General features: G+C 42.2%; 1 protein-coding gene and 1 pseudogene across 1 annotated transcript in view; both read right to left on the reverse strand.

Moving 5' to 3' along the window:
* PDE8A (phosphodiesterase 8A) overlaps nt 1-16,237 on the reverse strand; it is a 97,856-nt gene that overhangs the window by 16,533 nt on the left and 65,086 nt on the right. The window contains 7 exon segments of the mRNA XM_006885139.1: nt 2,260-2,392; nt 4,680-4,897; nt 6,870-7,068; nt 8,554-8,677; nt 8,884-8,932; nt 10,382-10,546; nt 10,784-10,854. Coding sequence (XP_006885201.1) covers nt 2,260-2,392; nt 4,680-4,897; nt 6,870-7,068; nt 8,554-8,677; nt 8,884-8,932; nt 10,382-10,546; nt 10,784-10,854 — 959 coding nt within the window.
* LOC102864686 lies at nt 15,413-15,973 on the reverse strand (annotated as a pseudogene).

Consider the following 16,237-nt stretch of genomic DNA (forward strand, 5'->3'; position numbering starts at 1 on the left):
GGGTGGCAGAAGGTGGCCTAGGTAACATTCTCTGGATACCCTAGGCATTCTTTTTTTTTTTTCTTCTCCTTCCCCATCCAGGGGACAATCTTGATGCCACATTCTTTTCCATAGAGTCCAGCTTCTCAGATTTTCTCAGCATATATATTGAATAGGTATGGTGAGAGTACACAACCCTGATGTACACGTTTCTTAATTTTTTTTATTTATTAATTTTAACAAAAGTTTACAGAGACTTAGAATTTCCAGTCATTTGTTATATTTCTTAATTTTAAGCCGTATAATAGTCTCTTGCTCTGTCTGCAACAAACTCTTAGCCTTTGCATGAGCACAATTCAGTGCTCTGGGATTCGTATTCTTTTTATTGTCAGGCAAAATTTGTTATGATCCACAGAATAAAATGCCTTTGCACAGTCATAAAACACAAACAGACAATTTTCTGGTATTGTCTGCTTTCAGCCAGGATCCATTTGACATTGGCAGTGAGATTCCTTTTGCCATGGCCACTTCTAAACTCAGCTTGAACTTTTGACAGTTCTCTGTCTATGTATTCTCCTACCTGTTTTTGGATGAACTTCAGCAATACCTTGCTTTCATGTGATATTAATTCTATTATTTGATAATTTCTAGGTTCTGTTGTATATTTTTCCTTGGGAATGGTAACAAATATGGAGCTCTTCCTGTCAGTCAGCCAGGCAGCTGACCTCCAAGTGACCTGACACAGACAGCACATTCAGGGCTGCATGTCTTAGCTGAAACATGTCAAATGATAGCCAATCGATTCCTGGGGTCTTATTTTTTACCAGTGCCTTCAGTGCAGATTCAACTTCTTCCTTCAACACCACTAGCTCTTATCAAATGATATTTCCTGAAATATTTCAGTGTCGACAAATTCTTTTTGGTACAGTGATTCTATGTATTCCATCTTCTTTGGATGCTTCCTGAATCATTCAAGATTTTGCCCACAGAATCTCACAGTATTGCAACTTTAGGGTTGAATGTGTTTTTCAGTTCTTTCAGCTTGAAAAATGCTGAATGAGTTCTTCCCTTTTTTTCTCCATTCCAGATCTCTGCACATTCTGTTACAATACTTTGTCTTCTTGAACTCCCTTTTGAGAGTTTCCATTCAGCTTTTACTTCAGCATCTCTTCCCTGTTTTGGTTTCTAAATGATCTTGTGCAATTTTAAAACCCTCTTTGGCATTCATGTTAGTTTTATCCATCTCTTTGTAATGAACTTCTCTCTTCATAAATAACATCCCACAACTCATTGGATCTTCAATCATTGGTATTTAATTCTTCAAACCTGATCCTAAGATGATTTTTAAATTCAGGCATCAGCTGTGGGTCTTAGGTGGAATGCTTCAAAACTCACCAGGGCCCCTTCCTGCCACACCAACACAAGCCTTAAGTGGATCCAGCAACAATATATTCATATGCCTGATTTGCTGTTAGAGGTACATTGTATTATTTTACGTGTACCGTCAAATCAGATCTGACTGGTACAGGAGGAGATTGCCCCCTCCTTCTCCAGAAGAGCAGCTGGTGGATTTGAACCATGCACCTCTGAGACCGTAGTTGCAGCTCTGTTAGAGGTACATGTCTTATCAATTAGCTTCTGTTGTATTGGACGAATGATCTACAGAACAGCTGGTGGATTAAAACTGCGAACCTTCAAGACTTCAGTGCAGCTTCCTACCTACCACTAGGCCAGCAGAGTCCCTTAATTATTTTACAGCTTAACTATATATACTTTTACTTGTTTATCATTGTTATCAGTATACCACTTGTATACAGTTTGCTGTCCTGAGTTAACTTGTGGGTTGCTGTGATGCTGAAAGCTGTGCCAATGGTGTGTCAAATGCCAGAGGGGTCACCTATGGTGGACAGGTTTTAGGATTAAGACATCCTAGGGAGCAGGATGGGCCATCCACTTCTTACACAGCAGGCCTCTGAAATCCTATCAAGAACTTCCTACTCTCGAGACAAGGAAATAGAGCAGAAGTGAGATGGGAACTCAGATTTGTCTGCCTCCTTAGCTGTGGTCTCCTGCCTGAGGGAGGTTTAAGGTTATATTTGTGAGGTAGTTGTAGACTCTGTGCCTTAACTCCAGAAATGAGGGGCAGCACCTAAGAACAAAGGGGCCTAACTTAAAGGTCCTTTCCAACATCTACCCTCTTTTGTGCTATAGACCAACACAGAACACCCATATGAGCAAGGGCTCTGAACACAAGTTCTCTCGAAAACGAATCTCGCTTACCTTGTTTTCTTCTAATGATGCCAAGGGCTTGTTGACACTGTTGACAAATTTGTTGACATGCTCAAAGTGCTTTGTCATCTCTGTGGCTAGGACCATGTCAATAATACCTTGGCGCAGCACCCGATAGTCATTCCTGTTTCAGATGACAAATGAGAGACTTCTACAGATAACTATTCAGACAGAAAGGTTCTCCTGAAAACAACCCGCTACCGAGGGTGTGTGTACAATGAGGTTAGAAGTCTTAATTCACTGGAAGCGGAATGGTATACTTTAAAATGATACTGTAGAAATTGTAGGTTAGCATCTAGGCCACTTAGCAAGGAAAATGGCAAGAGAAGTTAAAATCAGAACCTGATGAGCAAGTTTTGATAGATGCAGTGTTTGTGCTATTGTCACTGCAATTCATGCAAATAGTCCTTAGTATAAAACAAAGTAGAAGTAAACTAAAATGAGCTTTTAAGATGGAGATGTGTGGTTACAGAGAATATTGCATGCACTCAAGAACTTTAAGACCCAAATATTATAGTAGCACTTTAAGGAATTTTGAGGGGAGATATTTTGACAACTGGGAAGGAGTACTTTCTGTCTCTTCTTCTAGTCTTTGTCTTCAATTTATTACCTCCTGAAGAGAACACCTGTGTAATTTAAAAAGGTGTGTAGTGAAGACTGACCTTTCCAGCTACCTAGTTCCTTTGCTTGGAGACAAGTACTAGAGTCTTGTGTATTTTTCTAGGGATAACTGAACAGATAAATATGGATGATATTTTAATTATACTACTGAAGTTCTGAAAGATAATAGAAGGGAGATTTATAAAATCAAGAAGTCTTTTTTTTTTAAAAAAAAATCTAAATCAATAGGCATTTCTCAGGATAATGTTTTTTCTTCTTGATTTGTTTGGTTCCTACTCTGTACCAAGCACTGTGCTAGCCTCTCATTCTTAGGGTTTTTAAACTGTATTTTATTTTCAAATAAGGTACTTACATATGTGATGCTGGCATAATATGATGCTTGCAAAAATGGTATAGCGTGAGAAGTTGGCTTCATATTGAGGAAAACATATGTCACAGGCACATTATTTGCATAAAAGAAAGAATGAAAATGTGGCAGGTTCATGAAAGAACTGGGGCTTGATTTATTAGAGGCTTAACTTAGTGTGGTGGATCAGAGAAAGCTTCCCAAAGAAGTGATGTGTAAACAATGATAAATTCACTGGGCAGAATGGTGCTTCCCAGGTAGGGAATTAAGGCTTCTCTGAGCCTCTATGACCTCGACATGTCAGCTTTATACTTCATCTTCTTGAAATATCAGATAATAAAAAGGATTAGACTTTGAAATCATGATACAAAGACATGAAAGGTCATAAATTATCTGATTCCATTTTAAGTGAAATACCTAGCATTTGTAAAGCTATGCTGAAACATAAGGGAGCCCCGGTGGCCTAGTGCACAGGGTGTTGTGCTGCTAACCCCAAGGTGGCACTCCTCTGATGGTTCAAATCCATCAGCAGTTCTGAGGGAGCAAGCTGGACAATCTATTCCTGTGCAACTGATGCCTCTGAAAACACGCTGGAAGGTCAGCTGAGTTGGCTCAATGACAATGAGCTAGAGACACCTAAACAGAGCAGTAATTACCACCCTTGGTACGAGCAGTCAGGAAATAAGGAGATACATTGCACTGGGAAAATCGGCAGTTAGGGATCTTTGCAAAATATTGAGGAGTAGTGATGTCAGTTTGAGGACAAATGTACATCTGATTCAGGCCATGATCTTTCCAATTACTAGCTATTCATCTGAGACCTGGACAATGAATAAGGATGACAGAAAAAGAATTGATGCCTTTGAGCTGTGGTGTTAGAGAAGAGCACTGAACATCCCATGGACGGCCCAGAAAACGAATAGCTAAGTCTTGGAGAGGGTGCAGCCAGAGTGCTCTTTCGAGGCAAGAATGATGAGGTTTCGCCTCACATACTTTGGACATGTTGCTAGGAGGTGCTATTCCTTGGAGAGGGACATGATGTTGGGAAGGGTGAAGGGTCGGTGAAGGAGAGGAAGGCTGTCAACCAGGTGGACAGATAAAGTGACTGCTGCAATGGGCTCTTGTGTGTCAGAGAGTGTGAGGATGGCACAGGACAGGACTAGGTTCAGATCTTTTGTTCAAAGGGTCTCTATGAGTCGTATGGCACCTAACAACAACAGGAAAAAAATAGGGAGATATAGGGAGTAAATGGTAATGGGTTTGAAGTTTCTTTTTAGTGTAACTAAATGTCCTAAAATTGATTGTGGTAATAGATGTATAAGTGAGTAAATAGAAACCACTGGATGATTTAAGTGGATGAACATATGTTGCATGAATTATATCTCAAAGTTATTTAAAAAAAGAGAGACCACCATGCATGATCTTTCCTAGTTAGGTCACTTACCTTTCCATGTTTTTAAAGATATTGCAGTTGTCGTCCTGAATGGTCAGCTGGAAGCCCAGCGCTGCATGGTGGCTCTCTAGGACAGCAATGTCATTATATAAAACGGCCAACTCACTGCTGGCATTACACAAGAAGGCGTTGGTTCTCCCGGGGTGATCCACGTCATGAATGGTGGCTGCAATGAGGGCAGCAACCTCATCAACAGGCTCTAAAGTTTGCTGAAAACAAGAGATCTTTTCAAAAGGAGACACAGCTCAAGAGGCAGGAAAGCCCTCTGCATGCTCAAGGGTTGGGTTTTTTTTTTTCCTGCCCTGTCACTTTAAGGGAAGAATGACTTTTGGGAAAAGTATATGATGAGAACAAATCCCATTTTCTTATCCCCAGCCTGAAAGTTTGATCTTTGCCTTTCTTTACTGAAAAATATAATCTAATATTCAGGCTTATACTTGAAGAGTCCTCAACAGAAATTAGTCCCCTCCTCAGTCAGACTTTTTCTTGACTCATTACAAAGAAAAGTCGAAGAGCGTAGATGAATGTAAACTAATAATCCCCAGACAAGACTGAATAAAAGAGAGAGGACTAATTTTTAAAGCTATGTGTCACTTACATAACTGGGACCGGGTCTAGCTTCCTTACCCCTTTCTTGTGGTACCTTTGTCAGGCCAGTATCAGAGCTTTATAAATCTAACATCCACATTTAGTTTAAGTATCTTGAGGTGGGTTTTGTTGTGTGTGTGTGGGGGGGTGAGTGCTTTATGCAGCCTGAAAAAATTCCTTAAAGGTCTAAAGGACTCACCTGTCCACTGGGAGCCAGGTTATGAAGAAATGAGATGAATTTAAAAATGTCTTCCATCATACTGATCTCCTGATTTTCTACTTCTTCCATCAATTCTATTTAAAACTTTTTTTTTTTTTAAAGAAAACCATCTATTTTCAGGTTTGAAATGTACAGGTGTGTACAGTGCTTTCTTCTGTCCTTTTCCATTTCAAATGTTTGGCTCTCTAGTCCTTGATTAAACCCTGATTCATAGGTTGAAATCTCTCTCAGGGAGGAGTGATAGGGAATGGCAAAGGACACACTGACAAAGGAGATTAATCAGAACTGGTTTTGACAAAGCACTGTGGCAATGGGACAATTAAAACAAACTTTCAAGGAATATTCAACCTGAATCCTTCTGATTATATGGAGATTTTTGAAAGTATTTCTTTGAGTTTATTATGTTTAATATGTATAATTTGTTTTATTTGTTTGTGTATAAAGGATGCTCATCTAGATGATAACATAATTATAAAAACAAAAGGGGGGAAATATGGGAAGCCAATACTAAATATTTGTAATAAACTGAATGCTATTTAAATAAAAAAACCCTGATTCATTTGACCAGAACTTCTATCCATTTTTCTTGGTTATTCCAAAGATCTATTTTGGATTTAACATTTTGTATTTCTTATGCTTTTATCTTGAAATGGTGACAGTATTAAAACTATGGGTTCCTGTTGGTGTCAGTCACCATTAAGCTGGTTGTGACTCACTGCCAGCCCTGTGCCACCTTCCTCAGCACTGATTCCTGCAGCCCAGGATGCACCTGGGAGGGTGTGAGCAGTGTTGGGCAGGGACTGGCCTGAGACACTTGCTGACTTTGAGGTATAGATCGGGGCCCGTAAATGGCAATATCTAAGGTAGTTGGTTATCCTAGCGGTAGTTCAAAGTGAACAGTCCTATGCTGACCCACAGAGCTCCTTGTTCTTTCTGATTACCTCTCCAGGACCTGATTGATCCTGGCTCTGTAGTCCTCTAACATGGCTGGAGGTGTGCCAGCAATGAGCACACAAACTCCCTAGAGCCACACCGCAGATTTAGGTCCACCTTCATGGAACCACACTCTGCACAAACTCCTGAGCAGTCACATCTCACGCCACTCTGGTGGGAGCAGAAGAAGGAGGCCCTCCCCACTGCTCCTCCCTGTCACACATGGGGAACAAACAGGAGGAGGAGACCCTCCCCACTGCTCCTCCCTGTCACACATGGGGAACAAGCAGGAGGAGGAGGCCCTCCCCACTGCTCCTGTCACACATGGGGAACAAGCAGGAGGAGGAGGCCCTCCCCACTGCTCCTGTCACACATGAGGAACAAGCAGGAGGCCCTCCCCACTGCTCCTCCCTGTCACACATGCAACACACACAACTCACCTTTATCCTCTGTTTGGACAGAAAGTAAGCAGTTGCATGCAGGACGTCAGCGGCATGTGTAGAGTTGTGGTAGGGGTTAGAAGAATGGTAATTGGTTTCAATAATTTGTAACCATGATCTGAGTGTTGATTCAGAGCAGTTTAAGAATTCACAAATTCCAAAACGTGCAAATATTCTGAGACCAAGATAAATCAATGGCCTAGGGAGACAGGAAGACAGAAAAACCAACCCCAAACAAACATGAACCATCTATAGCATTTAAACAAAGAACACCCTTCCTCCCCAAACAAAACAAAACAAAGCCAGGCAAAACCTTCTGAGCTGTAAAGAGGCTCAGACATAAATAGCCGAGCTGGCTGCAGAGCAGACAGGCAGGCAAGTGGAAGCTGCCCTGGGTGCCCTGTGCCAGCCCACACAGTGCCCAGCTCAAGCCCTCAGGGAACACAGGAGCCTAGCTCCAGCCTTCAGGGAACACTGACCCAGGAAGATCTGGCTGCCCAGGGATTCTGGCCTCACAGCCTCCTGTGGTGCTTCCGCTCCACTGTCCTTCCTGACTCAGCTTCTACTTGGTCTAGTGGATTCCCTCACATTGACACGGCAGGCTGAACTCATGGTACTTTGAACCTGTCCTCTGCTCTGGATGTGCATCACTGGACAGACATTCTGCGTGGAAGGAAGGATTTCCTGAGGACCAAATGTGAGACACATGCTGTCACATATCATGTGACTGACAAACTGGAGGTTGGTGTTCTAGGAGGAGGAGATTTCTTATGACCCACTGGCCATCCTTGGTAGAGTAATCCTTTAGTGGGGCCCTTGGCTTGAAAGGTAGAAAAACTTGGCTCTGGTGAGGCACAGAGGTGATCAGGCTTACAAGACTTGAACTGATCTGCCTGAACCTGAGACAGACAGATAGTTAACCTGGGTGCTGAAGAATTCACTTGCCATGGAAATATCCTTTCCCACTGTTGAAGGTAGACTACTTTGCCTTCTAGAATACCCCTGACTCCTGCCTGAGGTCCATGGGGAGTAGAGGGACCTGAAGGCTGGCTCATGATGGGAGGGGTAAGCACAGCACACCTCTCCTGCACTGATTTCTGTCTGCCAGCCCGAAGCCTCGCCACCGAGAGACAGCCTTTGTTTAAGCATCTGGTTCTGTGGATGTCCCTTTTATGTTCCAAGCCAGCTACCTTTTAGTTAACAAGTCTTCTCGAGCAAAGGTTAGAATCCCAATCCTGTGGTCACAGTTACGTCAGGGTGACTAGAATTTTTGGTGTTCCTAAGCCTGTAGCAATAACACTGGGCTCAGCTCTTGTTTGATATGTGAAAGTGTGTTTTAGGAAATTTATTTTGGACTCTGAGTGGTTCTTAGTAGTCATCTTAGCATATCATCATGTACAAGTGGAAGAAACATCCTCATTTCATGGACCAAAACTCTCATAATATCAAATTTGTTAATAAGCCTTTTCAGTTTCACTCTGGGTGAATCTGCTGTTGCCACAGTCATGGCCTGCAGAACAACCCCACCCCGCCCCACCCCCCTCTTCCCTGGCACCTGTGACTCAGGGCCTCTGATGAGGGACCAGCAAGGTTCAGAAATCACACTCCTGGGGGGGTGGGGGGGGATCTTCCCCACAGGCCCTCGAATCAAGCTCTCCATGTGCTAAGTTCCAAAGGGACTCACCTCTTGTGGGTGGCAGCCTCCAGTTCAAAAATGTCAAAGTCCCACTGTTCCTCTTTTTCCATAGTTTGAGCTATCCGTGGCGGGATATCGTGAAGGGTTATTTTGCCTGAAACCTGGTGAAGGGCTACAAAGGGATGCATTTTGGAAAAGACAATCAGTAGGCTTACAACACAACATAAGCAGATTATCAGGCAGGGCAGCTGCTTTGTCCCTGAGGTTTTATGACATACCAAGTCACCTGTTACTGGTGAGAACTTGAAAGCACTCTTCATCACTCAGGCCTGATTACAATTACAATGTATCACTAGTGATCAAAAAAGGGAAGCTTACTCTTTGGTGAAAGGATGCTGTCTGTCCCGGAGAGTCTTCGCAAACCATCCTGATAAGAAGCATGGAAACAAGAGTGAGGCACAATTATTGTTTTCTGCTTGAAGGCCTCAGGAGGTTGCTCAGAGAAGAGCTAACGACAGCCCTCCAGGCCAGTCTCCCCAAGGCTTCCACGTCCTAGCCAGCTCCGTCCTTGTGATTGCTGCTATGGACAACAGGTGCCCTCACAGCCGATCCCCGAGAGCACTGCATGCAGTGGACGCTGGCCCTGCTGGGAGCAAAACTCAGGGGCACCATCGAAGAGGTGAGCTAAAAGGGGAACCCAGAGCTTCTACCTTCAACTCTTCTCACCATTTACTTACTCCCTTTCTCACCTAACTTGTAAAGGATTTCTTTGGAAACTAGGACCTTTCCCACCCTTTAAGCAACTTCACTCCCTGTTCTGTGAGAAGCTAGTGTTGAGATGCTCCCAGCCGGCAAGGCCACACTTCATCCCTCAGTGGCGTCTCTGCTCCAGTCATGCAGACATTCGTTCCTCATCATGCTTCTCTCACACACTCGCCTCTAGGACATCCTCCTACATTTTCCTCCCTCTCACCAACTGGAGGAGCTTCTGTCTCAAACAGGCAAGCTCACAGATATCATCAATCAACTCTGGGAACCACTTGACCTGCCAAGGTCAATGCCTAAAACTTTCTTTTTATGAATTCAAATGAACTTAGAAAGAAAGTATGAGTTGGAAGAAGAGAGTGTAATTTATTTCTGGCAGTGGGGGGAGAGGGCAGCGGTGTGCTCCACAGTTGTTCTGACTGTGAGAAGCTCTGTACTGGACAGGCTGGAGGAGGTGTCCAGGCCTGGGAAGACTAGGACACACAGTCTACTCTTGGTGAAGTGTTCCCAAGTTCTTCCTTCCTGTGACTTATCACAATCGGGGCATGATGCTTGGAGGATGCAACCACGTCCCATCCTGGTATCTCTTTAAACACATATAGTAGTAGAAGAAGACTCCATCTGCATTTTTAAACTTGGTATGTACAATGTTTTCAAAATCTTGAAAACAAGTGAAAAATATTTAAATAAGTTGCTTACAGAAACCCAAGCAAAATTTGAGAACTGTTACAATATGATGCCAAACCTAAGCTCCTCTCCACATGGTGGTCTCCTTGGGTTGGGGCAGCAGGAGGGCTGCTGAGCTTCAACAAGGAAGGCAGTTAGGCCTAACTGTGGTAAGAAGCTTTGCTGCAATCCCAAAGGCATGTGGTTCAAAGCCACCAACTGTTCCATGGGAGAAGGATGGGCAATCTCCTTCCATGCATTGTACTGCCTCTCAAAACCCGCTGGAGGGTCAGCTATGAATCGGTTCTGACTTGGCAGCACACAACAACATCATCATCACCTCACCATTACTTTTCCAGAGAGTTCTCTTTATGTCATCTTTTAAAAAAAAAGTCTCTGCCAAAAACAGACAGCAGGTGTAAAAGACAGCAGCTCATATACTTACACACAGTAGGCCCCCAACGAGGTCGTTGGCGTGAGGATCAGCGTCTTTAGCACCGAACTGTGGTGAATATAGTTCAGTGGTTCTCAGAATTTCCAGCACGCGGTCTAAGGCTTCTGTCACAGGCATGGGACTGCTTTCCTGGGCAGCGTTGATAATATTAATTACCTACATCAGAGAGGGAAAAGCTTGAATTTCACAATCTTAACCACCAAGGAAAGCAATCCAGCGAGTGAAGCTGGCTAACCTTAGACTAGCTAAAATGCTCAAGGGACACATCTTCAGAGAACTGAGGGCTTTGTTACTATTATTGTTTCTGCAGGCCCCGTGTATTCTCTCTGGAAACAATCCACTGGGAGACTAAAGGACTTCCACATTGCTAAGGCCAGCCACAAACTACTTCACCTTGGTGATGGGTGTGTCGATCGTCATGGAATGTATCCGGGCCAAGGAGGAGTGTCGCCTCTGGCTTGTAGCTGTAGGGAAAGGGATGCTGACATCAGGGTGTGTACAACTTTGGACACCTGCCTTGGTGCAGGATCCCATGACTGCCCTTCCTCCCCCGGCTGCATAATCAGCTTTCTTTGCATCCCGGACAGCTCAGATTCTGGCAAACCAATTCCACTTCTTTCAGTTCTAGGCACTAGGATGCACGTGTCCCCACAGACAGAGCTGCTGATGTCATAGCCCAGAGAGAAAACAGGGGAAACAATCCCGCAAGTCAAAGCCACACAGTTGACCTCTTTTTGTTTCTGTAACACTGAGGCTTTATCATTACCCCACTAGCCAAGCTATCCAAGAGTAAATATGAGTATCACACAGGCCTTTGTTTTATACATGGCAGGAGCAATAAACACAACTCATCACTGGCTGAAAACACGGGCATTTCTGGTTAAGTTTGTCAAGGTATCACTTGGTTTGCTGTGTTTTATCTAGAGTGATGAAGTGAAAAGTGCCTTAGATGAGATAGGAAGCAGCACTTAGGATCTAACATGTGCTAATTCTTGGTTCCTCTGGGAGAGCCTGGGCTATGCACAGGCAGGAAAGGCACCACACAGAGTCCTGTGTGTTACTGTGAAAGCCCCACTATCAGGCAAATGCTGTTTACCAAAGGCCTTGTGGACCACAGCCTGATGCGTCAGCTTCATCCACAAACGAAGGGGTCAAGGCCTGAGCGGAGGCACTGTCCAGGCTAATCAACTGAGGTGCTCCAAAATGCTCCAGATTTCAGAACCAACAGAACTTCTGAAATTAGATTTTTATGACTGGCATAAGGGTAACAATGTCTCCTTTTCTCAATATTATTATGTCAGTAGAAGTACTTGTTTCATTTTTCATATAATGAAAGCGATGTTTAGAAAAGTTTATCAAGCAATAGTTTAGATGTAATAAAAGAAAAGAAATATGAGGTGTAACTGTAGGGAGAAAGTCTAAAAGAATCTACAAATACATTCTTTTTTCCAGTCAATGAGTAAGTCTGTCAAGGTTACTGGTTACATGGTCAACTTATAAAAATCAACTGATCTATCGATTTTTTTTTAAGACGCTGTTGAGTCAGACGACTCATAGCAACCCTCTGAAGGAAAGATCTGAACACTTGTATAACTTTCATCGTTTCTCCAAGTTCATAGAATTTCCAGAGGCAAGCTATTTTGGTAATGGATGCCACTCCTGCTTCCAAGCCTGTTTAAATTTGGGAGCTCCAACAAACACTGTTCACCATGGGTAACCATTATTGCATTTAACACATCAGTGTCACAGTGTTTAGCATCACAGCAACCGTAAGCTACCTCTGTACAGCAAATGGACAGACCAGTGCTATACCACTTATAAGAATGTTGGACCAAAACAATTAAAACCAGGCCTGAGGGCCACAGATTAAAATCACCCACCTTTGGCTTGGTAGCATAACTTTCTAGCCACTAGGCCAACAGAATTCTCTCTATTTTGTTGTTGTTAGGAGTCATAGAGTCGTAGATGACTCATCGTGACCCTATGAATGAAAGACCTGAACACTTGTATAAATTTTATCGTTTATCCATCAAGAAAACAAAAATCCTCACCAGCAGGCCAAGAGGCAACATGGAAAAAAGACTGAAATTATCACTATTTCATCTTACTTGGATCTACAAATAGACTTGTACCAGCAGCCAAGAAATCAAGAGGTGTTGCATTGGGAAAAATCTGCCATCAAAGACCTCTCCAGACTGCTGAAGAGCAATGATGCCAGATTAAAGACTAAGGTACATCTGATCCAAGCCTTTTCAATTACTTGTTATGCATCTAAAGTTGGATAATGACTAAGGATAACAGAAAAACTGATGCCTTTGAGTTGTAGTGTCAGAGGAGAGTGGTGAATATCTGATGGACTGTCAAAAAGAACAAACAAGTTTGTCTTGGAGGAAGTACAATCGGGGTTCTCCTTGGTGGCAAGGATGGTGGAGCTTCATCTCACATTCTTTGGAAATGTTGTTAGGAGGGGCCAGTCCTTGGAAAAGGACATCACACTTAGAAAGGTCAGCAAAAGAGAGGAAGAACTTACAAAAGATGGACCGACACAGTAACTTTAACAATAGGGTCACATATATCAGAGATGGTGAGGCAAGCACAGAATAGGACAGGGTTCAGGTCTGTTGTTCATAGAGTCACTGTGAGCTGTAGTCATATAAAAAAACAATTACAATAGCATCCAAAAGCATCTAGAGAAAGAAGTATAAGAAAAGATGCTTAAGATTTCTCATAGAAAATGTAAAACACTGCTCAGAAAATAAAGATCTAAATAAAATAAGACAGATGGCATGTTCATAATTTTAAAGGCTCGGTATTACTGAAATTTCACTTTCCCCAAGTTAGTCTATGCTGTTGTTAGGTGTTGTCAAGTCAACTCTAACTCCAAACGGCTCTGAATAATAGACCTACAGATTCAAGGAAATAACTTGGCAAGGTCTCAGAAGGGTATCTGTGTATATAACCTACAAAGTTGATGCCAAATATTCTATTGAAATTAAAGACAATTTCATGTTCTATACTGAAGTACAATGCTGTGCACGACAGGATACCATCCCTACTCATAAAAGACCCGTTAATATGCCTATTATGCAAATACACGATCCTATTGCTAAAGCCCAAAAGGAGGAAGTTGAAAATTTTTACCAAATCTTGAAGTCTGAAATTGACCAAACATGCAATCAAGATGCACTAATGAAGGGTGAAAAGAAAATCTACTGACTGAGAAAAAGTACTTGGCAATACCATTTCAGACAAGGGTCTCATAACAAAAGTTTATAGAATCCTACAAGGCCTCCAGAAGAAAAAGACTGATAACCCAATCACAAAATGGGCAAAATACATGGAAAGACTTTTCACAGAGAAAGACACAGAAAGGCCAGATAACCTTGAACTTTCTTCTATCAGATAGCAAGACAGCCTTTACCAAGGAAAGACCACCACAATCAACAGTGTGGTAGTGGTGACACCTTTACTATCTTCAGTGGGACAGAAAAGACCCACAGCAGCACCTGGCTGATGGTAATGGTACCATTCAAAAAGATAGAGGTTTGTTTTCTTCACTCCAGTACAGATCAGCTGATTACTTATGGGGGGAAATGACTATTTGACCTTCATACCACATATAAACATTAATTAGAAATAGATCACAGTACTAATAAGAAAAGTTAAGCTACCAGAAGAAAACATGGAGGAATATATTAATGATCTGGAAACAGAGAAAGATATATTAAGCACTAACCATAATATAAAACCATAATACAAAATATTAATATTTCAGACATGGCTAAAATTAAAATTAGAAATGTCTTTACACCAAGACACAAAGAAAATGAAAAGTCAGACTGAGGAAGAAAGAGCTGTGATTTAGATATCCATCAGACCCACACATAAAAATACATCAAGAATTCAAAAAATCTCATTAAGAAAAAGATTTAAGAATCCAATTATTAAAATGGCCAAAAGATTTGAACAGTATTTTCTAAAAGAGAATACTCAAATTGTCAATAATCATATGAAAAACTGCTCAAACTCATTAATTATCAGAAAAATGAAAACTGTACCCACTATGCTAAAATAAGAAATACAGGTATGACAAAACATGGGCAGGGCCATGGGAACTGATAAACATCAGTAATGGAGAAGAACGTGGTACAATCCACACCAGAGAACTGTTTCAAACAATTCTAGGACCCAGCAATTCCAGAGACAACATGAACATTTATGTAACAAAACACATAAGAATGTTCATGGTGGCCCTCAATGAGGAAAGGGATAAATAAATTGTGTGACAGTCTTACAGCTCTATGTGGCTAACAGAATATTCACATAATTAGGTGCTCTTCAGGCAGCTCAGGGGGCCTACTGCAATCCCAAAGGCATTCAGTTCGAATCCACCAGCTGCTTGAGGAAGGATAGGCCGTCTCCTCCCGTGTGGTCTACTACCTCCGAAAACCTGCCGGAGGGTCAGCTATGAGTTGGTTTCAACTTGATAGCAAACAACAGGGTCCTTTTCAGTTGCTCTGACTTATGCTGACCCTATGTGTAACAGAACACACCACAACAGACTTGTGTGATCCTCAGAAGGACTGAGACATCTTCCCCCATTGTTGCAGCCACTGTGTTGACGCATTTCATTGAGGGCTTTCCCCTTGTTTGCTGACTCTCTACCAAATATGCCACCCTCTTTCAGAGGTGGGCTCTTGTAATGCACACCCAAGGCATGTGAAATAAAGTCTGTCTCACCACCTCTGCTTCAAGGAAGCATTCTTCTAAGGCAATCAATATCCTTCACCAACATAGTAACACAATGGCATCATTCTTCTTTGGTCTTATTTATTTACCGTCCAGCTCTTGCATACATACAAGGTGAGTGAAATACCATGGCTTGGGTCAGGTCCACTGTAGTGCTCAAAGTGACATCTTTGTTTTTTAACATTTTTTTCCAAATTAATAGAATTTTATTACAAGAATCAGATGCATAGGACTTGTTCAGCCTCATTTCTGTAGCTGGAAAACTCCTAGCTATCACTTGTCAGCCTTCTGAACAGTTCCTTTTTTGGAGACATAGATATCATCCAAAAATTTTCAGATATCCTTGTTATTAACTGCTGTAGCTTGCTGAATCAAAGCAGCTGAATTAGATACAAGCTCAATGTCACTTCCTTCAAGAATTAACTCATCTTTCTGGGTGTGAGAGACTGAAAAAGCAACACCAGGTCTCATTCGAACTCTCTGTATTTTTCACCCAGGAAGATTCAAATTTCAACCAGAGATTCACTCTCTCGAACCACAACGTTGATGAGGAAATGAGCATACACAGACCTTGTCTTGTAACGAAAGCCCAGTCAGTGTAACACCCTTGATCATGTTCTGTATATGGCTACAGATGGTGCAAACAGCAGCCAGTTCCTTCCTGCTTCTCCATCATTTGCCAACACGAAGCCTTTTTCTTTCCCAGGAGAATGAGTTCTACAATGATGTGACTTAAGTCCCTCTGCAAGGTTTTGTAATAACTGTGCGGCCCTTCAGAGGAATGTCGACATTCTCTGGAATGTTCACAGTCGGCCTGCTGAAAATGGTCTTCATTCTCACAGTTAATGTGGCAAAGAGCTGTTTTTTAACATTTTAAGGAGGTCTTTTGTAGCTGTGTCCAATGTAATATGATGTTTCATTTTTTAAAGAAAGTTTATTTTATTTCATTATTATCTCAGGAACAGGTTTGAGGCCTTGAACACTAATGAGCGAAGACCAGATGAGTTGTGGGAGGATGTTAAATGTATCATCCAGGAAGAGTGCAAACGGTCATTACAAAGACAGAAGAGGAAGAAAAGACCAAAATGGATGTCAGAA

This window comes from Elephantulus edwardii, unplaced genomic scaffold (assembly GCF_000299155.1).
Source record: "Elephantulus edwardii isolate Elephantulus edwardi_28Jun2011 unplaced genomic scaffold, EleEdw1.0 scaffold00041, whole genome shotgun sequence".
Lineage (NCBI taxonomy): Eukaryota > Metazoa > Chordata > Mammalia > Macroscelidea > Macroscelididae > Elephantulus > Elephantulus edwardii.